Source organism: Eleutherodactylus coqui, chromosome 7 (genome assembly GCF_035609145.1).
Source record: "Eleutherodactylus coqui strain aEleCoq1 chromosome 7, aEleCoq1.hap1, whole genome shotgun sequence".
Lineage (NCBI taxonomy): Eukaryota > Metazoa > Chordata > Amphibia > Anura > Eleutherodactylidae > Eleutherodactylus > Eleutherodactylus coqui.
The window spans coordinates 94,110,011-94,136,190 of record NC_089843.1 but is presented as its reverse complement, the minus strand read 5'-3'; the positions used below and the strand labels follow the sequence as shown (position 1 = coordinate 94,136,190).

The window sequence follows — 26,180 nt, the reverse complement described above, 5'->3', positions numbered from 1 at the left end:
AAATAGAATGTATAGGTGTGATTTTTCTGTCTCGCACCATGTCCTATTAGTGTGCGATTCCACTGCAAGAAGTGCTAATTAATTCCTATGGTAGCCAAAATGTCTCCTACGGTATGTGGTGCACTTAGAATATATGCGGCAGCCCACCTGATCTAAGCATGTGCAGGACCAATAGGCCGTCAGCCAGCAAGGTGCGCTACACTGATCTGTATGCCTTATATACAGGTATGGTAGGTGTGTGGGGGTCCCTTTGCATCGGCCCTCGTACCCGTCTATCAGGATCTATGGCTAACTATTATACCTGTGATTTTAGATCTGATCCCACTGCCTGAGATTACCTTGTAATGTTGGCTTTGGGAATCACAAGACAATGAGGTCCCTTCATGCGGATTACAAACATGCGTATTTTGGCCAAAATATAAACTAATACTTTGTCCTTACTAGTTCTGCAGGATGCGCCTGACTGCGAGATGTTGGGGGTCGGGGGGAGGAGACAGTACTGTATGTGTAGGAGCTCAGAACGTGTAATAGTATTATAGTAGTACTGTAATTATGGGGCGAGACCGCTGAGAATTAGAGGTGATAGATAGAAATGGCAGATTATGAGTACAACTGGTGTTGGAAGTAAATGATTTACTAATAAGACCTTCACACATTTCCCATCAACCACATGAAGGATCCTATACATTTCCAGTTACTAAGTGACACATTATCACTCCTTAGCCTCACTCCCTTATATGGAGCTGTGCTGCAATACCAGACACAGTCCATGGACAAGAGTGGCGCTGTTTCTGGGAAGAAAGCAGATGCTTCTTTTTTAACCTTGGACAACCTCCTTAAAGGGAACCTGCCACCTCCTATAAGTACCATAAACTAAGTTATGGTGCTGATAGGACAGTTCCCGCAGAGTCTGGGGGTGTTATTTTAATACTTACCGGGCTCCCCGTTCCTGCACTGTCACCCCTGGAAGTTGGTACTCTATCAGCGTGTCTCTTCAGTACAGGAATAGGGATGCAGTAATAAAGATGACGCCCGGACTCTGTGGGATCTGCCCTGTAAGCACCATAACCGGAGGGGACAGGTCCGCTATAAATGTGCTCTGCCTACTACACTGGACGGCACAGACAACTTGTCTCACTGTCAGGAACTGCAGTTTGGATCAACCTCTGGTATTATTCAGGGGGCGGAGAATAGAAGTGCTGCAGGGTGGGGCGATAGAGGTATCGGCCCACAGATGCAGGCGGCGCTGCATGCACCAATCAGCACACAGGAGTCAGATGGGATGAACTGGGGAGAATTAACCAAGTAGTGGGACAGTTCAGCAGTAAGTCACCCCGCACCCCTTCTGTTTGGGGGTCCTTCTCCCCATTCTTACTTTACACTTGTGGAGACTGGTAATGGTGTGCTCACAGAGGTGGGATATCAGCACTTACAGTACAAGCATGCAGACTACAGAAAGTCCATTTACACGCTGCGGAGAACATCCACAGTGTACAAGGACCAGCGCTGCAGGTTTATATCTCTAGAGGTCTAGTTATTCTGATTACACTCCGAAAAACAAAGAAGCAAATTTGGTGCAGATGTGAAGTGTGGAAACTCTGCAGCAAGTTAGCAATGTGTGAGCACACCCCGGGGCCGCTCCCGCACACCCCCCGGGGCCGCTCCCCCACACCCCCATGGGTCGCTCCCCCACACCCCATGGGTCGCTCCCCCACACCCCATGGGTCGCTCCCCCACACCCCATGGGTCGCTCCCCCACACCCCATGGGTCGCTCCCCCACACAGCCTGCTTTTACTGCCATCAGAGCGGCAATTCCCATGATCCCATTCATTTCAATTGGATTTCACAGAAAATCCTTCAAACGCTGTCTGCTCTATTCTCGTGTGTTAGCACTTTTTAACGCACCTCATCACCCATCACAATGGTGGCGTGTTAAAAAAAGCTGTCCAACGGTCGGTTCACCATATTTACCTTCTTTCCTCTCCCCTGGCTTTCCCCCTTTTCCTTCCCTCCCCCCCCTCGCCCCTTCCTTAAGTTCATGTTGATATTATAGTTGATTCCCCTCGGCCTTGTGTAAGTGTAATGTAAAGAAGATCACGGAGGAAGAATTTGATTAGAGGTTACACAATTTTGCGCTTTCTGTATTGCAAAAGACGGTGTAGGCCATGTTAACCAGAGACAGTTCCATATGTTTTTGATCCCCATGGTACGGGCGCTTGTACTCTCTGGTACAATAGGCTTTTGATATTTCTTTGTATCGTGATACGTGATGATATGTTAAAATCACAATAAAAATTTGATTTAAAAAAAAAAAAAAAAAAGCTGTCCAATGCTGTAAAATGCCTTCGAAAACGCTGCACAAAATTGCAGTAAAATGCTGCGTTTTCTGAACGCATGTGTGAGAGTAGCACGTTATTTTACAGCGCTTTTTTTAAACACACCCCATCATGGCAATGGGTGATGAGGTGCGTTAAAAAGTGCTAAAACGCACACACAAAAATCGAGCAGACAGTGATTGAATGCTTGTCCGAGAAGCTCCATTGAAATCAATGGAGGTGTTTTTTCAGTACTTCGCACGGCGTTTGAAGCGCTGCACTAAGTACTGTATGAACCAGCCTGGGTGAGGGCGGCCTCTGGGGGGCGCTCACACACTGCTGATTCGCTGCAAATTTTATCCCTTCAAATTGGATTCAACTGAAAGGCTGAAATCTGCTGCAAACCAGCATTGTGTGAGCGCCCCCTAAGGGCTCCTTACACGGGCGGGGGCGATGTCTGGCTGGGATTCACGGCCCGATATCACCATAACAATTCCTGGATGGGATGCGTTTTTACGTGGAAACAGACTCACATCCCTGCGGGGGTTCACCTCGTCCCCGATGCAGTTGTCACAGCTGCAGCAAGGGATCGTGATCTTCTCCCATTGATTTCAATGGGGCCAGCACTGCTTCTGCTGTAGTCCTATTGAAAACAATGGGCGATATCGCAAAAAGAAAGGAGATGCTGCAATTTTTTTTCACGCAGCATCGCACGAGTGAAAACACTGCAAATGAGAATGAAACCATTGAAAAGCATTGAAAAGCATTGGCTCACTCTCGCACTGCGAGAAAAAAAAATAAAACAAAATTTTCTTGCCAATGTGCAGATGAGATTAAAAAAATCATAGCATCCTTTTTTTTGTAAGCAAAACGTGTTTTCAGGGATTCAGCATCTTCTCCAACCCCCTCTTGTGCGGACCATCTTCTTCCTTCTAATGTTATTTCACCCCAGTGGCGTCCAGAATATAAAGTAACCAGATTAGACAAGAGTTTGTCTGGACTCAAACAACTAATCTGTAGGGGCTCAGTTCTTATCACATCATATCTGTAAAAATATCAAAGGCTTATTACATATACAGTACAGCCAATGTCATGAAGAACGGTCTGCAGATGATGATACGGCCCCATGGGGTCCTGATCTCACATCCTCCAGTCTGCCTGGGATTACATGGAGAGACATAAGGATCTGAGTGAGCCGACAAAAGATCTGTGATTATTTCTCCAAGATCTTTGAAAGAATCTCCCTGCCAAGTTCCTTCAAAAACTGTGTGCAAGTGCATCTAGATGAATTGATGCTGTTGTGAATGCAAAGGGCGGTCATGCCTAAGGCCTCCTGCCCACGGGCGATTTTTCACTGAGTTTCCTGCAGCGATAATCCGGCCGCGGGGAATGCAGTGAGCGCTTTCCATAGACTACTATGGAAAGCGCAGCCCCGCTGTCCACGAGCGGAGGATCATAGCGATTCTCCGCTCGCGGGATTTACATCGCAGCATGCCGCGATTAGCCTATCTGTCAGATAGGCTTACCGCAGAGAGCTGTCAGCTCTCCCCTGCAACCTGGCGGTGGCTCCCGCAGTGGAGATCTGCTGTGGGATATCGCTACGCCCGCGGACGGAGCCCTAAGGATTTCATTTCCATTTCTCTTTTCTTCACTCACTTTGTTAAGTGACAAAAACAAACATTAAAGGGGTTGTCCCGCGCCGAAACGGGTTTTTTTTTTTTTCAACCCCCCCCCCGTTCGGCGCGAGACAACCCCGATGCAGGGACCTAAAGGAAGCTTACCGGAGCGCTTACCTTAATCCCCGCGCTCCGGTGACTTCAATACTTACCGCTGAAGATGGCCGCCGGGATCCTCTGTCTTCATGGACCGCAGCTCTTCTGTGCGGTCCACTGCCGATTCCAGCCTCCTGATTGGCTGGAATCGGCACGTGACGGGGCGGAGCTACACGGAGCCGCTCTCTGGCACGAGCGGCTCCATAGAAGACTGCTGAAGACCCGGACTGCGCAAGCGCGGCTAATTTGGCCATCGGAGGCCAAAAATTAGTCGGCACCATGGAGACGAGGACGCTAGCAACGGAGCAGGTAAGTAAAAAACTTTTTATAACTTCTGTATGGCTCATAATTAATGCACAATGTATATTACAAAGTGCATTATTATGGCCATACAGAAGTGTATAGACCCACTTGCTGCCTCGGGACAACCCCTTTAACACTTCTTTAATGAAAACATTCTGGGTTTGCAGCATTTTCCCCGCCTGCCTGAAAACTGTTACGCAGTGCTGTATGTCACATGACATCAAAACAACACCGGGGCTGGATCATGTGAGGGGGAACCGGGGCCCTGGACTGTATGTCACATGACATCAAAACAACACCAGGACTGGATCATGTGAGGGGGAACCCGGGCCCTGGACTGTATGTCACATGACATCAAAACAACACCAGGACTGGATCATGTGAGGGGGAACCGGGGCCCTGGACTGTATGTCACATGACATCAAAACAACACCGGGGCTGGATCATGTGAGGGGGAACCGGGGCCCTGGACTGTATGTCACATGACATCAAAACAACACCAGGACTGGATCATGTGAGGGGGAACCCGGGCCCTGGACTGTATGTCACATGACATTAAAACAACACCGGGGCTGGATCATGTGAGGGGGAACCCGAGCCCTGGACTGTATGTCACATGACAGCAAAACAACACCAGGGCTGGATCATGTGAGGGGGAACCCGGGCCCTGGACTGTATGTCACATGACATTAAAACAACACCGGGGCTGGATCATGTGAGGGGGAACCCAGGCCCTGGACTGTATGTCACATGACATCAAAAAACCATCAGGGCTGGATCATGTGAGGGGGAACCCGGGCCCTGGACTGTATGTCACATGACATCAAAACAACACCAGGGCTGGATCATGTGAGGGGGAACCCGGGCCCTGGACTGTATGTCACATGACAGCAAAACAACACCAGGACTGGATCATGTGAGGGGGAACCCAGGCCCTGGACTGTATGTCACATGACATCAAAAAACCATCAGGGCTGGATCATGTGAGGGGGAACCGGGGCCCTGGACTGTATGTCACATGACAGCAAAACAACACCAGGGCTGGATCATGTGAGGGGGAACCCGGGCCCTGGACTGTATGTCACATGACATCAAAAAACCATCAGGGCTGGATCATGTGAGGGGAACCCGGGCCCTGGACTGTATGTCACATGACAGCAAAACAACACCAGGGCTGGATCATGTGAGGGGGAACCGGGGCCCTGGACTGTATGTCACATGACATCAAAAAACCATCAGGGCTGGATCATGTGAGGGGGAACCCGGGCCCTGGACTGTATGTCACATGACATCAAAACAACACCAGGACTGGATCATGTGAGGGGGAACCCGGGCCCTGGACTGTATGTCACATGACAGCAAAACAACACCAGGGCTGGATCATGTGAGGGGGAACCGGGGCCCTGGACTGTATGTCACATGACAGCAAAACAACACCAGGGCTGGATCATGTGAGGGGGAACCGGGGCCCTGGACTGTATGTCACATGACAGCAAAACAACACCAGGACTGGATCATGTGAGGGGGAACCGGGGCCCTGGACTGTATGTCACATGACATCAAAACAACACCAGGACTGGATCATGTGAGGGGGAACCCGGGCCCTGGACTGTATGTCACATGACAGCAAAACAACACCAGGACTGGAGCATGTGAGGGGGAACCGGGGCCCTGGACTGTATGTCACATGACATCAAAACAACACCAGGGCTGGATCATGTGAGGGGGAACCCGAGCCCTGAACTGTATGTCACATGACAGCAAAACAACACCAGGGCTGGATCATGTGAGGGGGAACCCAGGCCCTGGACTGTATGTCACATGACATCAAAAAACCATCAGGGCTGGATCATGTGAGGGGGAACCCGGGCCCTGGACTGTATGTCACATGACATCAAAACAACACCAGGACTGGATCATGTGAGGGGGAACCCGGGCCCTGGACTGTATGTCACATGACAGCAAAACAACACCAGGGCTGGATCATGTGAGGGGGAACCGGGGCCCTGAACTGTATGTCACATGACAGCATAACAACACCAGGACTGGATCATGTGAGGGGGAACCCGGGCCCTGGACTGTATGTCACATGACATCAAAAAACCATCAGGGCTGGATCATGTGAGGGGGACCCGGGCCCTGGACTGTATGTCACATGACAGCAAAACACCACCAGGACTGGATCATGTGAGGGGGAACCGGGGCCCTGGACTGTATGTCACATGACAGCAAAACAACACCAGGGCTGGATCATGTGAGGGGGAACCCCAGCCCTGGACTGTGTGTCACATGACAGCAAAACAACACCAGGGCTGGATCATGTGAGGGGGAACCCCAGCCCTGGACTGTATGTCACATGACAGCAAAAAACCATCCGGGCTGGATCATGTGAGGGGGAACCCCGGGCCCTGGAGCGGCGCTTCTCAAGATCCTGGGAGCTGCTGGCAGATACAACTGTGACGTAATCAACAGCTGCATTATATAGCAGTACTATATAGTATAGTCTGCTGCAGAAGTGATCAAACAATCAACTGGTGGACTTTTTAGTATTTTCTTGAAATTAAAAAATATATAAATAAAAATAAAACACACAAGCCCTTTTCCGACACTTAAAAACATAAAACCCCACACATATTTGGTATTGCTACAGCCGTAATATCCCAATCTATTTTAATAAGGCATTAGCGAGCCGTATACATTCAGTACGGCCATAGTGGTGCCGACTACAGTATACAATAAGGCATTAGCGAGCCGTATACATTCAGTACGGCCATAGTGGTGCTGACTACAGTATACAATAAGGCATTAGCGAGCCGTATACATTCAGTACGGCCATAGTGGTGCTGACTACAGTATACAATAAGGCATTAGTGAGCCGTATACATTCAGTATGGCCATAGTGGTGCTGACTACAGTATACAATAAGGCATTAGCGAGCCGTATACAATCAGTATGGCCATAGTGGTTCTGACTACAGTATACAATAAGGCATTAGCGAGCCGTATACATTCAGTACGGCCATAGTGGTACTGACTACAGTATACAATAAGGCATTAGCGAGCCGTATACATTCAGTACGGCCATAGTGGTACTGACTACAGTATACAATAAGGCATTAGCGAGCCGTATACATTCAGTACGGCCATAGTGGTGCTGACTACAGTATACAATAAGGCATTAGTGAGCCGTATACATTCAGTATGGCCATAGTGGTGCTGACTACAGTATACAATAAGGCATTAGTGAGCCGTATACATTCAGTACGGCCATAGTGGTGCTGACTACAGTATACAATAAGGCATTAGTGAGCCGTATACATTCAGTACAGCCATAGTGGTGCTGACTACAGTATACAATAAGGCATTAGTGAGCCGTATACATTCAGTATGGCCATAGTGGTACTGACTACAGCATACAATAAGGCATTAGTGAGCCGTATACATTCAGTACAGCCATAGTGGTGCTGACTACAGCATAAAGTGCCATTGTTGCTGCAGTGGAGAAAAAAAGGGGGGAGGGGGGAGAAGAGAAAACAAAAGTGAAAACACACAGAGCTAATCCTCAAGGGGTTAAACAAAGAAGCCTCCTTATTTTACACCATTTCATGATCCCAGTTTTTTGTACGTAACGGGAAACCCTTTTTAAATAGCCAAACGTGTGACTATGACAACACCGCCTGGCCTGAGCCATCTGCACCCTGATCCGTGCTGCCATTCCCGGACCTGGTAGCGGACCACAATCCCGGGAAACCCTTTTTAAATAGCCAAATGTGTGACTATGACAACACCGCCTGGCCTGAGCCATCTGCACCCTGATCCTTGCTGCCATTCGCGGACCTGGCAGCGGACCACAATCCCGGGAAACCCTTTTTAAATAGCCAAACGTGTGACTATGACAACACCGCCTGGCCTGAGCCATCTGCACCCCGATCCGTGCTGCCATTCGCGGACCTGGCAGCGGACCACAATGGCGTTCCTCCCATCCGATACACAATGGGCAATAATTAATCAGCCAGTTATTGCAGTTATTAGTCGGTCTGTCCGACCAGCCGCACTCACTTGCTATGGCATGCCTTGAGGGAGTCAATCTGGCGCTGCTTCTGCTGCTGGAGGCTGGTGAGGGGCAGCAGCGGCCGGCTGCCCTTAGAGGAGAACAGCCAGTTCATGCTGCCGCGGATGGGGCTTGTTGTTGTGAGGAGACAGGAGGCGGCCGGGGATTATCCGCTCAGGACGCTGACCTCCTCTCAGTGTGCCCGGCACATCTATACCAGCTGCTGGGGCCCAGGCTCCGTCACACTGCGGGCATCCCTCTGTGTTCACAGCGTGCTCTGGGCATCATTACACAACCTCTGCCTTCTCTATGGCTGTCTACGGGTCGCGGCGAGTGACAATCCTGTGACGCCTTCCAACACAGAGGCGGCGCTGGGGGGGGACAGCTGACGTCATCACGCGGCGCGGCTGTTGTGTCGACCCGTCGCCGCGCTGATGACGTACATGGCCTGGGAGATTCCTTGTGACCTCATAGAGAGCGGCCGTGACGCCAAGCTGAACTGGGGGAGACATATTTGTTGGTGAGCACCTGCAGGAGGTAAGGGGGAGGATGTGCGCGGCTGGCATCACCTCTGTGCACAGTGCGCTGGGAATAGGATGCCCAGGTAGAACAGTGACTGCTGCACTGACATGAGGATGCTTCCTGCAGATACAACATGACATGCTGCACCCCCTCCCCTGCCCCCAAATAGACTGCTGTCAGTATAATAAATGTCACCCAGTTTCATGGAGAGAATTAAAGGGATATTTGCATAGTGCACCTGGATCTGGTGTCGCTGTGACCTCTGACCTGTGCACTTGTGGCAAGTTGGAGAAGTTTTGTTATGCAGAATTCTACTTATGTAATATCGGACGTCCCCTTTAAGTAATGTCGCCGTCACTTAGTTCACGTTGCTTGGGGGCTCCAGCCGTTGTGATCCTGCCGGTCTTGAGATTCTGGTGACAGGCGTCTTCAGATGGGAGTTATGGAACCGGTCACATATGTATCTATCTATGAGTGTTACGCGGCTGATGACTCTTATAAAGGGATGTTTCATCAGTCATACCTTCTAAATTAAGAACATTGACTTTATTACAATAGTGTTAGGCCTCCCAAACACAGGCGGATAATTGCTGCGGAATCTGCGGTCTGTGTCCGCAGCGCGAATCCACAGCAAATACTACCTATTACTTCCAATGGAGATCTACTGTAGGAACACACGAGGAAAAATCAATTGCGATTTCCGCTCACAGAGGAAAAATCGCAGCATGCCCCACTGTCATGCGGGCTCCACACAGGCGAATTCCATTGTCCACATGTCAATGGAGGTTGACCGCCCCGCGGCCCGTCTGCAATGAACATTGCGGATAGGTGACAGATTGTGCATTATCGCCTAGCGCCGGCGTGGAAAAAGAAATCTGTACTGCGCATGTGTGGTGACGAATCCATCCGCAGTACAGGAAAGATGGCAACAGAGCAGGTACCTGCGGATGCCACTGCTGCCTGAGCCGAATTCCACTGCAGGACTCTGCATGCGGTATACAGCTCTGCCGTGTGCAGTTTAGGCAGGTGTTGAAAAAACGCTGCAAAGTAGGCTCATCCAATACTAGAGTACTTGTGCTGTGTATTACGCGTGCAGTTTTTATGTGCATAATCCAGAGTAAGGGCTCCTGCACAAGAACGGATATTTGCTGCGCAATTCGTGGCAGTCATCCGCACCACGGATACGCAGAAAATAGCGCCCAAAGCTTCTTCCTGCACACTTGCGGAAAACAATTGCGTTTTGCATAAGTGGAGGAAAAATCACAGTATGCTCAATTTTTTTGCGGATTTTGCGTGGACGGCTTCCATTAAAGTAAATGGAAGCCGTCCGATCCGTGGCCCTTCGGAAAACACATTGCGGAAAGGTCGCGGATTCCGCATCACCACGAGGAATTAAAAAGAAAAAATCTGTACTGCGCATATCCGACGGCTCACAGTGTGGACCATCCGCAATACAGATTGAAAACTGCACGTACACATACGTGCAGACGCCACTGCTCCCAGGGCCGGATTCTGCTGCGAGAATCCAGCCCTGTCGTGTGCAGGCGGCCTAAATAGAACCTATTGATTTCAATGGGTTTGTTCACATGAGTGTATTTTTTCATGCAATGTGTTACAAATACGAAGCAGGTCCTATCTTGGTGCGTATTAAGCACCGTAGAAGCCCATATAAATCAATGAAAGTGTGTAAATATGCAGGAAACGTACATATTTGTTGTGTATTTACACATAAAATCAACGCAATTTTGTGCATACGTTTTAACGCGTGTAAATATGCAGTTTATTTGCACACACAAAACGGCTCTATAAGGGCTTGTTTCCTGCAGGATGAGCTGGAGTCTTCATTTTTTTAAATTTTTGGAAACATAATATTTCAATCACTTTTTAGATTAACAAAACCTATATTTCAATAATATTTACATAGTTTTTTGGGGGGTTGGGGGGGCTTTTTAATCACTGCATTCAAAGACCACTAACATTTTTCTTTCTTTGTAAACGGTGCAGTGTTACAGTTCTTTGTGGGCCGAGTTTTACTTTTTAATGGTACCATTTGTTGATCAATATGACTTTTTGATCACTTTCTATTCCATTTTTTGTAAGGTGAGAGATGCAAAATTAGGTATTTTTGCAATGTTTTTTTTTTTTTCACGGCTTGCACAGTTTTCTTCTATACATCTGTGTCTTTCCTTACCTTTTCCTTGTGGTTGGATATGATCTGGTAGGTATGTGTCATGAGAAAACTAGCTTTTTATAAACAATATCATTTCGTGATACTCTGTCACAGGATGTTTTTGTATATGTTTATTGTAGCCACCCAGTGGTCGTGATGTGCATTGCAGGATTAGCATGGCACAGTATTGTGTTGAGTTGGATTAATGAGAAATTGCAGTCCTTAGGGCCCGTTCAGACGAGCGTATGCGCTAATCCGCACGCACATGCGCGCAAAAATGCGCGTGAATGAAGGTCCGTGCTTTACATATGGGTGTTAGCAAATGTGATGTTGGCTGCATGGAGCGCATGTAGATGCGCTTCATACCTTGAGCTGTATCAGCATCCCAGCCAATATACACGACGCCAGTATTTTAAGTATTAATAGTTGTGAGCCACACGATTTCTTTGGCGCCCCAGCGAACTTTGGATTACTAAGTTTCTTCCTTTATATAACAGGCTGCACATCGTTTATTGGTGTTTACAACCAAACACATCCAGAACACAACATGGAGTGCTTTAGGCCGCCTGCAGACGAGCGGGTCGGATCCGGCAGCGAGAATTCTCGCCACGAGACCCGAGCGCCTGCAGAGATGAGCGTGTACTCACCCGCGCCCGGCGGCCCCGGCTCTTTCATGTTCCGGCAGCCGGCGCAAGCGCAGACCGGAGCCTGGCGGCCGGGTGAGTGACGTTTCTGTGCGAGGCTCTGCGAGCCCCGCACAAAAATAGGACATGCCGCGGTTTGTTTGCCACGCGAGATTTCGCGCGGCCAAACCACGGCCGTCTGCATAGGAGTGCGTATTGTAATGCACTCCTATGCAGGCTTTGAGCGGCGGAAATCCCGCGGGAAATCCCGCCGCGGGATTTCCGCCCGTGTGCAGGCGGCCTTATGCAAAGGGAAAGACACAAAAGCATTTAGCTTTAGCATAAAAAAAAAAATTTACATTGCTGTCTATTGGGTCGTTCACACGACCGGACTCGCGTGCAGCGTGTCCCATAGGAGCCAATGTAAAGAGCAGCGCAGTACGGAGCAAACTGGTACGCATGTCCTTTATTCGTTGCTGCGCGCGTTCGCACGCACTAAAAACACGCTCATGTGAACACTTCATAGGAACTCCATAGTTTTATATAGGAGCGCAGTTTTGTGCGCTCGTATATGCACGCGAAAACACGCTCGTCTGAACAGGCCCTTAGGCTGGGTTCACACAGGACGGAATTTCAGCGGAATTCTCGCGTAATAGCCACACCGAAAAACCGCAAGGTTTGCAGCTTCAAAACCCGCAGCCTTTGGAGCGGTTTCTCCTTCGGCGGTTTCACAGGGCCGAGAAACTCGTGCGAGATTTGTGCCTTGTGAGATTCCCAAATCTCGCACTAATATGAACCCCATTCTTTTAAATGGAGTCATATACATGAGCGATGCATGTTCTACCTTTTCACGTTCCATGGAGTGCATTGCCTATTGTTTTCATTGGGACAGTAAAACACATTGCACTGCGTGCAATTTGAGTTTTCCTATTGAAAGCAATGGGAAACAGTTACCGATCTTCTAATGTGGCTGAAAGCCATGCCGGAGGATCGCTACTTTAGAGAAGTGATGGGAGGTCTTTTTGCCAGAAAAACACCTCGCTTCGTCGTGAAAACGCACGTCGGTGAGCACAATATCTGGCCGAGTTTCTTGGCCTGATGTTGCGCCCACCCTGTGTAGGTAGCGTTAGGCTATATTTATATGGGTGAGCAAAATAACTTGGACTCATATTGCGATTGCAAACCTGCAATTTTCCCTGCAAACTGTTAAGAAAATTGTAGATCAATGTATCAGTTAATTGTTCTTTTATTGCATTATAGACTAGAAATATATAGCATGATGCTAGTATAAGTAGTGAAGGGGTTAAACAAAACGCTTCTATAGCCTTGCATGTTTATTGATGGGACAGACAGGAGATAAGACAGTCTCCTAGACCACCCATGTGTGCATGTTTACTGATGGGGCAGACAGGAAATAAGGCAGACTCCTAGACCCCCCTGGCATCCCTTTGCACTGAATTCATAACGGGTTTTATTGTATGTTATAGTAACGCCTTAAAAGGTGTAACTTATGTTAATCATTTTTGTTTTGGCCTATTATGTATTCTTATTAATCTTGGAGGTATATACTTTTCCTGTGATGTCATTTATGGTACATAAAGCTGCATACACCTTAGAATAAAGTAGAAATCATCTGATACCGCACAGGCTGGTGTGATTTGTATTTCTCCTGGGCCCAGACTTCTGCACGAGATCTGGGATCGTCTTCTCTTTGATAAACACATAAATTCTCCTTACACAAACCACATTGCATCTCTGCACTTGCTATATTTTACACACAGGAATCACGTTATTTCAATAGAAAAAAATAAAAATAACATCACACTCACATGAAAATCAAATCTGCATGCAAGTACAATGCGATTTCTTTCTTTTTTTTAATTATATTTATTTTTATTATTTTCATGGGAATGGGAAATAATAGATGATATCGGACAAAAAATAGAAAAGCAGCAGTTTGTCCTATCTCACAGCATCTGTGCTCGAGAAAGATCACCATGTAAATACACCCATTGCGAATTATGGGTTCTACAAAACTTGGATGATAAAGTTGGCAGAGTAATGTGGCCTCAGGCAGGTGTCACACAGGTGATTTACCTGAGCTAGTTCTGTTTGATAAGAAGATGGACAGAAATCGCACAGGAAAAAAACCCAATCATTTGAATGGGTTAAATCACTCTAGCGATTTTTCTCTAGGACTGATAAAACGCTTGCATAAGTGCAACATGTTTCACTGCGAAGGATGCTTTTTTGCGCGCATTTTGTCACATTACTGTACTTTTTTGCACTTGCAGGGCCAGTTCACATGGCCCTGCCGTGATTTTAAAGGCTAGTTGGCACTGCTGCCGCCAGCCCCATTGAAAACAATGGGCAATTGCGCAGATTTTTCTTAGCACTACAAGGGTTGAGTGAAGACATCACAATGAAACCATTGAAAATAATTGGTTTCCTAATCATGCGTTTTCTCTGAGTCTCGCATCGCAGGGAAGTCTATCTTCAGTGAGTACGAGCCGTAAATGTATAACTTAAACATGAGTTGTATATGAAGGAGTCGGAGCCTGGAAAAATTGAGCAGTTGGAGGTATGGCTTACTGACTGCACCGCCCTGACTTTAACATCTCAGTTGACAACCGATCTCCCTGTCTGCCGCTCAGTTATATCTAACCTCCTCCCTAGCCCGCTCACAACTTACAGCTTCCTCCACACACATAAATGGCCATACACCTGATTCTGTCTTCTTCTAGCTTGGCGATCTCTCTTCATACAACCCGGGCGCCGCCCGCAACAGCTCCGATAATCTGTGTGGCTCATCGGAGCTGTTGACCTCTTAAATGCAGCTATCAATTCTGAGAGCGGCATTTAAATCCCACGGACGATGTTCCGCGGTCCCGTACGCCCCCTCACTCCCCCGTGATGAGATTGCAGGGAGCCATGCGGGTGTCATTGCAGCTGGGGGCCTCCTGAAAGGCCCCTGGGCTGTCAAGCCATGCCTGTCTGATCACACTATGATGTAATGTTATTGCTTTACACCATACTGCACGAGTGATCACAGCGTTGCATGTTGTTGTCCCCTTTGGGGACTTATTAAAAAAAAAACTAAAAATAAGTTTTAAAAAGTTTTTCTAATTATTAAAAAAAAACTAAACATTTTGCTATATTTAGAATTAAATAATCTAAATAATAAAACAAAAATACATATTTGGTATCGCTGCATCCGTAAAGGTCCAATCTATCAAAGTAACCCATTATTTACCCCACAATGTGAACGTTGTCAGAAAAAAAAAGAACGCCAGAATTGTGCTTTTTTTGGTCACCTTATCTCCAAGAAAAATGTAATAAAAAGCGATCAAAAAGTACTCCAGTATGTACTCCAGAATGGTACCAATAAAAACTACAGGACGCCACGCAAAAACTGAGCCCCCTTGCTCTTTTTCATTGACTTTTTTTCCAGTTTCTTAGTTTTATTGGGGCTAAAATGCTTAAAAAATTGATTTTTTAAAAATAAAGATTTGTAGTTATTTATTTAAAATTAGTATATTTACGCTAAAATAAAGTATGGGAACGGGTTTCTCATTTTTGTTTCGGACGTTTTAATATATAATATGTATGGTTTAAGATTATAGGATGCATACGGCGACGGTTTTGGTTGGTGTTGGCTTTGGGTTATTTTCTTTTCTATGCATATATTTAATATATGTACATATTTTTAGTTTGTTTTACTTATTTCTGTAATTATTGTTTTACCATCTATGTTCCCCATGACGTCATATAAGACCTCTGGGGGACATTCACATCTTTTTTTTTTTTTTCTATCATAGGAGCCCCAGTTACAGGGAAAAACATCCCCCTATAGTGAGAATAATCACTGGCAGAGCTGATCAAGGTCGTCTGCTAGGACCCTGCAGCTCTGCTGTGCTAGGGGATCCCTGCGGTCGCATAGTGGAAGAAGCACTTCCACTTTCACATCTTAGTACGCTGTGCTCATTGAGCGCTGTGTACACGGGAAAGGAGAAGGGAGGAGGGGTTAAAAACCTCTCCTGCCTTTTCCTTCGGGTTCTCAGCTGACAACGCGTCCTGCTTCTCCTTGATTGCAGAACAGGGGCTTTTATCCCCTGCCGTATTTTTACAATTGACTGGGATTAACCCCTTAGTGACGGCGCTATCGTAAAACTACGTCCTGCTGTTGCAGGAAGTTTATGGAGGGAGGTAGCGCCGCTATCTCCCTCCATACAGCACGGGCATCAGCTGTTTATTACAGCTGACATCCGCGGGCAATAGCTGCGCTCGGCTGTTCGGCCGATCGCGGCTATTAACCCTTTAAATGCCGCTGTCAATTCTGACAGCGGCATTTAAATCCCCCGAACACTGTTCGGGGGTCCCGCACAACTCCCCCCGCGGTGAGATCGGGGGAGCCGTGCAGGTGTCATGGCAGCCGGGGGCCTAATGAATGGCCCCAGGGCTACCTTAGCAGACTGCCTATCAAGCCATCCACACAGGGTGGCTTGAAAGACTGCCTGTAAAAAAGCAGTATGACGTAATGCTATAGCATTACGTCATACTGCAGGAGCGATCAAAGCATCGCATGTTAAAGTCCCCCAGGGGGACTTCAAAGTAATATAAAAAAAATAATCAATAAAGTTTTTTTAATTGTTAAAAAAAAAAAAAGTTATAAAAGTTTAAATCACCCCCCTTTTGCCATATCCATTATTAAAAAATCTAAATAATAAAATAAAAATATGTATTTGATATCGCCGCGTCCGTAAAAGTCCGATCTATCAAAGTAGTGCATTATTTTTCCCGTACGGTGAACATCGTCTGAAAAAAAAAAATAAAGAACGCCAGAAATACACTTTTTTAGTTACCCTGTCTCCCAGAAAAAACGCAATAAAAAGCGATCAAAAAGTCGTATGTATTCCAAATTGATACTATCGGAAACTTCAGGACATCCCGCAAAAAATGAGCCCTCGCTCAACTACGTCGACGAAAAAAAATAAAAAAGGTATTGCGCGCACAAAATGACCGCAGAAAATAATTGAAAAAAATTAAATATCTTTAAAAAAAAAATTTAAGTACTACAGCAAAAAAACTACTATACAAGTTTGGTATTGTAGCAATCGTACTGACCCATAGAATAAAAATATCAGGTCGGTTTTTGTTGCAATTTGTGTGCTGTAGAAACAGGACGCACCGAAAGATGGTGGAATGTCGTTTTTTTTCCATTTCTCTCCGCTAAGAATTTTTTAAAAGTTTTTCAGTAAATTATATGGTACAATAAATAGTGCCATTGAAAAATACAACTCATCCCGCAAAAAACAAGCCCTCATACAGCGACGTCGATGGATAAATAAAGGAGCTACGATTTTTTAAAAGGGAGTAGGAAAAAACAAAAATGGAAAAAAGCAAAAAAGCTCCGTCACTAAGGGGTTAAAGCCCAGGACCAAGCGCCGTAAATTTACAGTGCTTGGTCCTTAATGGGTTAAAGAAGTGTTTTTATTGTGCAAAAGTAGTAAAAAAAATTTAAAAAAACCTATATAAAGTTTGTATCACAGTAATTCTGCTGATCCAGATAAAATCGTTATGTTGTTTTTACTGAATGGCGAATGTTGTAAAAACAAAATTCAAAGACAAAAGCTGCATTTCTGGACGTTCTTCCATCTTCCCCTCATAAAACATGTAATGAAAGTTATAGAATCAAATATCTTAATATGCCTTTGCATGTCCTGTGTTTTGTAACAGAAACACTGCCATCATGTGGTTATATGACCACATGGACACATTAAGGCTAATTTACATGGGCGAGTGTTATATTGGGCTATGAAACTCAGCCTAATATGATGATTTCCAACATGCAATGTCCCCGAGGATGCAAGACGTTTTTGTGTTAAAACTGCCTATATCACTTCAGTGAAGTAGTGATCCTACGCCGCGGATTATTGTGGAGTGTTATCCATGATTTTTAATGGGTAATCATCGCACTCGGATGCTGCTCGCACTCCGTGTGATGCTGTGCCAGCCCCATTGAAAACAATATTTAATGGGAGGCATTCCAAGGGAGCACCTAAAGATAGGACATGCCGCGATTTCCTTCCTGCGCCATGATCTGGGAAAAAATTTCTCATGTGATATGACCTCATTCAAAAGAATGGGGTTCATATTTGTGCATCTCACAATGCACAAATTTCGCAAGATTTTCTTGGCCGTGTGAAAATGGCCTAAGACATTTAAGACGCACTTTTTAGCAAAAAATAATATTGCTAAAAAATGTATGCGTTCTTAAATCCAAAGTCAGGAGGCTTCAGCTGTGCCAGATCCCCCTGACCGTTTGCCTCCTGATTAGGAAGAGTGCTGATAAAGTGGCCTGGCAGATCAGTAAGGGAATTTTGATGCTGCACACCTCTCTCTTACTGCCAATGCAGATCTGTGAGTTCAGTGCTGGACAGGAAAGGATTGCAAAGAAAGCTATCCTCCCAGCCTCTGCATCAATGGAACAGGCCCCAGTCCTATAAATGAAGAAGGACCATTGAGGACCTCAATGACATCATCATCACCTGACCACATGCCGGGAAGATTCTGACTATGGGTATCAGGAGGCAGCAGGGTTTTTGAAGGGAGTCCGTCAACTCGAATATGTGTCCAACTTACAGGCATGATGATATAGAACAAGAGGAGCCGAGAAGATTGACATATAGTTTTATGGGGAAGGATTCAGTGTAACTGGAAGCAAAAGGTTAAATCATTAAACTACTTCTGAGCTGAACAGTCCACTGGGCGGAGCTATCAGTGATTGTATGTAAAGTCATACACAGCTGTCGATCACTGATAGCTCCGCCCACTGGACTGTTCAGCTCAGAAGAAGCAAAGGATTAAATAAAAAAACTACAAGATATACTGAATTTTTTCCTATAAGGCTGGATTAACACGATTGTATTTACACATGCAATACACAGTGAATAGAACCTATTAATTTCAATGGTTCATTCACAAGTGCGTATTGCCCCCAGTCGTCTCCACAACAGCACCAATTGAGAGATTGCCTCCTCCTGATAGGACAGGAACACACTGAGAGGTTAAAAGCTCCCCCCCTTCCCCACTTTCCTCAGTGTCTTCCTGTCCTGCCAGGAGGCAGGATCTCTGAGAGGGGCTGGTGGAGAAGCCAGCCAGGATTACTTACAGGGGGATTGGAGGGCAGTGGGTCAGCCTGTCCTCCCTTCCCAGCCAGACGACTCCCGGGACGCCACATGGGATGGTAGCCCCCGGGCCAGGTTCCTCCCGCGGCGGCCCATGGGGGGTACAAAGCGGGAGCCTCAGTCCCCCTCCTCCTCCTCCTCGTATAGTCACAGCGCGGCGCTCCAGGAAGCCCTTTGACGGCGGGGGGCAGGGCATCGCGTCACGTGTCCAGCGTGGTGACGTCATCACGCTCGCATCAGGAGCCGCACGGAGGGGGCGGGGCTTAGCGCAGGAGCGCGAAAATTCAAAATAAGGAACCTGAGAGAAGCCAGAAGGTGGACCAGCACTACAGGTCGCAGGGAGTCTGCAGCACCGGTATAGTAATGAGTGCTCCAGCCCCAGAGATAGCCGAAACCTCAGCCTCAGCGGCCATAAGTAGCCAGTGCGGCAAAAATACAAAATCCAATGTATTGTATATGGAAAAATTGCATATTTACCCGCAAAAAATACTTTCCCTTTTTTGTCAGGGGGACAAAAAAGACAACCCCCCGAGAACAAAACCCAAAAAATGTGTGGAGTGCGGGACGAGACTGCCAGCTACGTACCAGAGGCCTCTATGCAAGGAATGCGTAGCTAGGCTAGTCAAAGAGGAATCGGGGGGATTCCTGGATGACATTAGGAAGCTGGTGAAGGAGGAGGTTCGATCAGCCCTAACGTCACAGCTGGCGCCGTCAGACAAACGCCAGAAAAAGGCGTATGTTCCCGACGAGCCTTCCGACTCCGAGAGCTCTATCGGGTCGGAGCAAGAGGAACAGGCGGCCGAGGAGTCCTCAGATGATGAGGGCCACAAAAGATACTTATTCCATCAAGACGACTTAACGGAATTGATTAAGTCAGTCAGGGCTACATTAAAAATGGAAGAGCCCAGAGAACCATGCACCCTGCAAGATGAGATATTCGGGGGACTAGGGGAGAGGCGTAAACATACCTTCCCTGTCCACAAAAACCTCATTAAAATTATCCAAAAGGAGTGGAAGAAACCAGACGCAGGTTCCTTCTCCGCTAGAGGGGTAAAAAGAAGGTACCCATTCGAGGAGGAAGTTTGCGCAAGCTGGGAAGAGATACCCAAGGTAGACATCCCAGTGGCCAAAGTAGCCAGGAGGACGACCCTGCCCTTTGAGGACGCCGCACAGTTAAAAGATCCCATGGATCGCAAAGCCGAAGGCCTTCTAAAAAAATCATGGGAGGCAGCGGCAAACATACTTAGGCCAGGGATCGCAGCCACTTGTGTGGCGCGCACTCTGGGGGTATGGCTCGAACAGCTGGAGCTACACTTAACCAATAAAACGCCAAGGGAACAGATCCTAAATTCCCTACCTATCCTGTGTATGGCAACAAATTTTCTAGCGGATGCCGCGGCCGAAACGGTTAAACTCTCGGCAAAAGCTACAGCCCGATCTAACTCAGCCAGAAGAGTACTATGGCTGAAATCATGGTCAGGCGACTTAGCCTCAAAAAATAAACTATGCGCTCTCCCGTTCTACGGTCAGTTTTTGTTCGGACCAGACCTAGACAAAATCCTGGAGAAGGCGTCTGACAAAAAGAAGGGATTCCCGGAAGAAAAGCCGCAGAGAGGGAAGACCTTCTTCCGAACCCCAGGGCAACAGCCCGAGGCCTACCGAGGTAAGGGCAAGACAGGCCGCTGGAGTTACCCCAAGGGGGGCAGAGGGAGAAATATCCTCTCTAATCCCCACCAGGGGGAGCCCAAGCGGAGACCCTGACGCCAGCTCCGTAGGGGCAAGGCTGGGGAACTTTGTGGACCAATGGGCCGCAATTTGCGAAGGCCCATGGATCCCAAAGATCCTACAGCAGGGATACCGGATAGAACTGGTGTCCCTCCCCAGAAGGAAATTCATTATCACAGGAGGCTCAGGGCAACAGTTACACTTACTAAGGCAGAGCGTTCGGGACCTGCAACATCTAAACGCAATATCCCCCGTACCACAAAACGAGGAAACTCAGGGCCATTATTCCAGGCTCTTCCTAGTAAGAAAACCCTGCGGGAAACAGCGGATGATAGTGAATCTGAAGCCCTTGAACACCTGTGTCAAGTACAGAAAATTCAAAATGGAGTCCATCTCTTACCCGATAAAGTTGATTCCCAAAGGGGCCTACATGGCATCCATCGATCTGAAGGACGCTTATTTCCACATACCGATCCACGAGGGGTCCCAAAGGTACCTAAGGTTTGCAGTGGATATGGGCAAAGGAATAGAGCACCACCAATTCAGATGCCTGCCTTTTGGGATCTCCTCAGCACCCAGAATTTTTACCAAAATCATGGCAGAGGTAGCTGCCTACCTGAGGAAAAAGTCGATCCTAATAATACCCTACCTGGACGATATTTTAATAATAGCAGAGTCCAGGGAACTACTAACGAAGCACCTAGAGATAGTGCTAGAAATTCTCCAGTCCCTAGGATGGATCATAAACTGGGAAAAATCCAGCTTAAACCCCGGCAAGGAAAAAAACGTTTCTGGGCATAACGCTCAACTCAGAATCTCAATGCTCCTGCCTGCCCGAGGAAAAAATACAAAAAATCCAACGGCTGGTCAAAATCTTCCTACGGAGACGATCATGCACAATTCGGGAAGCCATGTCTCTCCTGGGAAGCCTAACATCATGCATTCCCGGAGTAGCATGGGCCCAGGCTCACACCAGAGCTCTACAGGCCTCCATCCTATCCACATGGGACAAAAAGCAGTCCTCGCTAGGGACAAAAATGTATATCCCAAACACAGTGAAAACATCCCTGTGTTGGTGGACATCCCCAGCGAACCTGCAGGAAGGGGTTCATTGGCTACAAAACCCAGCCACGCACATCACAACGGACGCAAGCGCCTGGGGATGGGGAGCGCATGTGGGGAACCAGTTCTTTCAGGGCCCGTGGTCCCAAAGGATAAAAGAACAATCCTCCAATTACAGAGAGCTACAGGCCGTATGGCGGGTCCTACAGCAGTTAGGAAACTCGCTACGGAACCAGCATATAAAGATACTGTCGGACAATACGACCACGGTCGCCCATATTCGGCACCAGGGGGGCACAAGGTCTCCTGCCCTGCAAAACATTTCGCAGAAAATCTTCCACTGGGCAGAGGGCCGGATCCTTTCGATCACGGCAACACACTTAAAAGGGACGCTAAACCAAAAAGCGGACTTCCTCAGCAGGAGGCAGATAGACCCAGGAGAATGGTCTCTCTCCCTGGAGGCATTCAGAATCCTGACCAACCGGTGGGAGTCCCCACAATTGGACCTATTTGCAACCAGGGAGAACGCCAAAGTAGGCAATTTCTTCTCCCTCCGCCCAGGAGATCGTCCTACAGCAATAGACGCCCTAGGCCAGGACTGGGGAAAGGGGCTAGCGTACGCGTTTCCTCCGATACCGCTGATCCCCAGGGTCTTACAACATTTCAGAACCCACGTATGCACGCTAATCCTGGTGACCCCCTTCTGGCCCAAGAGAAGTTGGTTTGGTCTTCTGACAACATTGAGTGTCCAGGACCCAGTCACCTTTCCGACCTGGACAGATCTGCTATCACAGGGGCCACTGAACCACCCGGGCTTAGACAGACTCCACTTAAAGGGGTTGTCCCGCGCCGAAACGTTTTTTGTTTTTTTTCAACAGCCCCCCCGTTCGGCGCGAGACAAACCCGATGCACTGGTTAAAAAAGAAAACCGGACAGTGCTTACCTGAATTCCCGCGCTCTGGTGACTTCTTACTTACCTGGTGAAGATGGCTGCCGGGATCTTCTCCCTCGGTGGACCGCAGGGCTTCTGTGCAGTCCATTGCCGATTCCAGCCTCCTGATTGGCTGGAATCGGCACGTGACGGGGCGGAGCTACACGGAGCCGCTCTCCGGCACGAGCGGCCCCATTCAGAAGAGAAGAAGACCGGACTGCGCAAGCGCGTCTAATCCGGCGATTAGACGCTGAAAATTAGACGGCACCATGGAGACGAGGACGCTAGCAACGGAACAGGTAAGTGAATAACTTCTGATAACTTCTGTATGGCTCATAATTAATGCACAGTGTACATTACAAAGTGCATTAATATGGCCATACAGAAGTGTATAACCCCACTTGCTTTCGCGGGACAACCCCTTTAACAGCATGGCTCTTGAGGAATCCTCACTAAGGGGGAAGGGATTCTCACAAAGAGTGGTAGAAACGTTAATGTCCAGCAGAAAAAAGACGACCCACCTTATCTACCAGAAGGTTTGGATAAGGTTCTCCTCATGGAGACAGGGAAGGGATTCCGGGGATTCTATCCCGAGCATCCCTTTGATCTTAGAATTCTTGCAGGAGGGCCTACAGATGGGCCTCTCTCCAAGTACCCTGAAGGTCCAGATCGCAGCCCTTAGCGCCATATGCGACACAAAGTTCGCGGACAATAGACGGGTCAGCAGGTTCCTGACAGCAACAGCTAGATTACGACCTAGACCCATAAAACTTGTTCCAGACTGGAACCTTAATTGAGTTCTAAGGGCCATGTCAGCGGAACCATTCGAGCCGATCGAAGCACTACCGATAAAAATGCTTACGATCAAGACCGTTTTAGTAGCCATCACGTCTGCGAGGAGGGTTAGAGAGCTTCAGGCTTTGTCCATTCGCCACCCATTTCTAAAAATCTCGGACTCCAAATTAGTATTTAAAACGGACCCTGCCTTCATGCCAAAGGTGGTATCACATTTTCATAGGTCCCAGGACGTAATAATCCCCTCATTTTTTAGCAAACCTAAAAACGAGGAAGAAAAAATCCTAAGCTGCCTGGACGTCTGGAGAGCAGTCCTAGGCTACATAGATGCGACAAGCCACTGGAGACGGGACGACAACCTGTTCATCCAGTTCAGTGGCCCAAATAAAGGGAACAAAGCAGCAAAAAACTCCATAGCCAGGTGGATCCGCCTGGCCATCATAGAGTCCTATAAGGCCCTCGGGAAGGAAATCCCCTTAGCTCTTAAAGCCCATTCTACAAGGGCAGTAGCATCCTCATGGGCCGAACATAGCTCAGCTTCGGTCGAGCAGATATGCAAGGCCGCAGTCTGGAAAAGACCCCACACGTTCATTAAACATTATAGGGTAAAAGTGCAGCAGGACGAGGACATGGCCTTCGGCCGCAAAGTCCTCTCGGCAGCAATCCCACCCTAGGGAAACTTTAGTTGGTACGTCTCAATTGGTGCTGTCGTGGAGACGACTGGGGGAAAAAATGGATTATACCTACCTGATAATCAGGTTTCCAGGAGTCTCCACGACAGCACCCGTACCTTCCCCCCCTAAATGGATAGAAAAGAAACTATAGAATATAATATAAAAAATAACTAAATATATAATTTTATAATCAACAAACAAACCCCGGTTAAGGGAAGAAATTTAAGTTGAGCTCCTACCCCGGCAATTCGTTAGAATCCACTGAGGAAAGTGGGGAGGGGGGGGGGGAGCTTTTAACCTCTCAGTGTGTTCCTGTCCTATCAGGAGGAGGCAATCTCTCAATTGGTGCTGTCGTGGAGACTCCTGGAAACCTGATTATCAGGTAGGTATAATCCATTTTTTTGTGTGCGCAATTCCATCACTTAAAGAAAAATACGCAGCATGTTCTATTTTCCTGCGCCTTTGTATATGTAAGTAGTGTGTGCAGCTGGGCTGTGTGTATATGTACTGAATATGCAGCAGAGCTGTGCCTATACATATAGTATGTAGAATGTAGAGGGAGAAAAAAAATTAAATAAGAAACACAAAAAAGACAATTTGGGTACCTTCACACGGGTCGAATTTATCAACCTGTGGAAAATTCTACACCAACAGCCACATTGCTGACCTGGGAATTTGGATGCAGGATTTTAAATGGCTTAAATCTGCCTACAATTCTGCTTCAAAATCTGCATTCAGCCTTGTGGATTTTGGGGAGGATTTCTGCAGCAGAAAATTCAGCTTGTTCCTGCTGGAGTAATTCTGCCCTTCTGAAAGCGCCGTAGTCATTGCTGAGGCTAGCAGAATGTAATGCATCTAAAGGCCCATTTACACCAGCAGATGATCGCTCAAACGACAGTTTCAGTGACAGCTTTGAGCGATCATTTTGCATAAAGTACCCTATTAAGTAGCTACTCAGCTACTTAATGGCAATTAAATGTGCAAATGAAGCCTTCCCTGAAAGCAGTTAATAGCCTGAGCGCTCTTATCTGCGCTCAGATCCTTTGTTCTCCAGGGGAAAACAATGCTATCAGCACTCCCCATGGAGAACTACTGATAAGCCTGAACTAAGATTTTTAGGTTGGACTAAATTTAACGATCAGCTACCAGTGCCCGAAAAGCGCGTGATGGGCGCTCGTTTAGACATGCCGATGATCGCTAAAACGATCGCCGATTAGCGTCTTTGTTTTGTTTTTTTAAATGATCATTGGCTGGTGTAAATGGGCCTTCAGTCCACCATTGTTTCAATGGTCAATAAATGAGGGCACAGCAATTCTAGGGTCACGTTGCCGTTCTGCATTCCGTTTCCTTGCCCTATTAAGATTATAATGGGGTCCATTAGGTTTCCATCTGGTATTTTCACAGATGAAATAGCATAGCATACTGCACTATTCCATCCAGGATTGAAATGGAAGTCACCAACGGACCTTTTGTTTAACAGGAACAGACACAGAGAGCGCTGGATCCTCCTTGTGCTTCCTCCGAACGTGACCCCCTTCACCCTACTGTACCCCCTCCCCACCCCTTTTCCCCTACGCCTCAAACACCCTAATACACAGACATCGGTTACTGGCTGTTATCTGGCTCATTCAGCTTTGTGTCACCCCTATTTCCTCATAGATTGTAAGCTCTTGTGCGCAGGCTCTCAGTCCTATTGTGCAAATAGTTTATTAACTTCATAATGTATGTAAAATCAGATATTGTCTATACATGTTGCGGAATATGTCGGCGTTATATTAATAAAGATTTTTATCTTGTTACATGTGCCTCATCCAGCTCTATACTCTGACTGATTGTTCTTACTCAGGCCGGCTGCACATGAATGATCTATATTCAGGATCCTACAGCAGAATCCGGCTGTGACCCCAGCCGGCGATCCCGCGTACCTGCGTTGTCTGTAATGTGGATGACCGCAGATGCTCGCTATCGGTCATGCACAGTACAGATTTTTTTTAAAAATGTTTGTATTAACCGCGCTGTTGTTCGTCGATGACGCAGGTACCAGCAGCCA

At 47.3% G+C, this 26,180-nt stretch overlaps 2 protein-coding genes across 5 annotated transcripts in view; one reads left to right on the top strand and one right to left on the bottom strand.

Moving 5' to 3' along the window:
* VPS37A (VPS37A subunit of ESCRT-I) overlaps positions 1–8,815 on the bottom strand; it is a 39,894-nt gene extending 31,079 nt beyond the window's left edge. Inside the window, exon 1 of one of the 2 annotated variants that reach the window (XM_066573384.1) lies at positions 8,450–8,815. In XM_066573384.1, the coding sequence (XP_066429481.1) occupies positions 8,450–8,556 (107 nt within the window). In that variant the 5' untranslated portion in view covers positions 8,557–8,815. The remainder of the gene's footprint in view (positions 1–8,449) is intronic. The other variant, XM_066573383.1, reaches the window with a different exon arrangement.
* Positions 8,816–8,838: 23 nt separating this feature from the next.
* The window catches only part of CNOT7 (CCR4-NOT transcription complex subunit 7), a 53,835-nt gene continuing 36,493 nt past the window's right edge, over positions 8,839–26,180 (top strand). The window contains exon 1 of one of the 3 annotated variants that reach the window (XM_066573385.1): positions 8,839–8,978. The gene's annotated coding sequence lies outside the window, so the exon portion shown is untranslated. The remainder of the gene's footprint in view (positions 8,979–26,180) is intronic. The other 2 variants (XM_066573386.1, XM_066573391.1) reach the window with 2 other exon arrangements.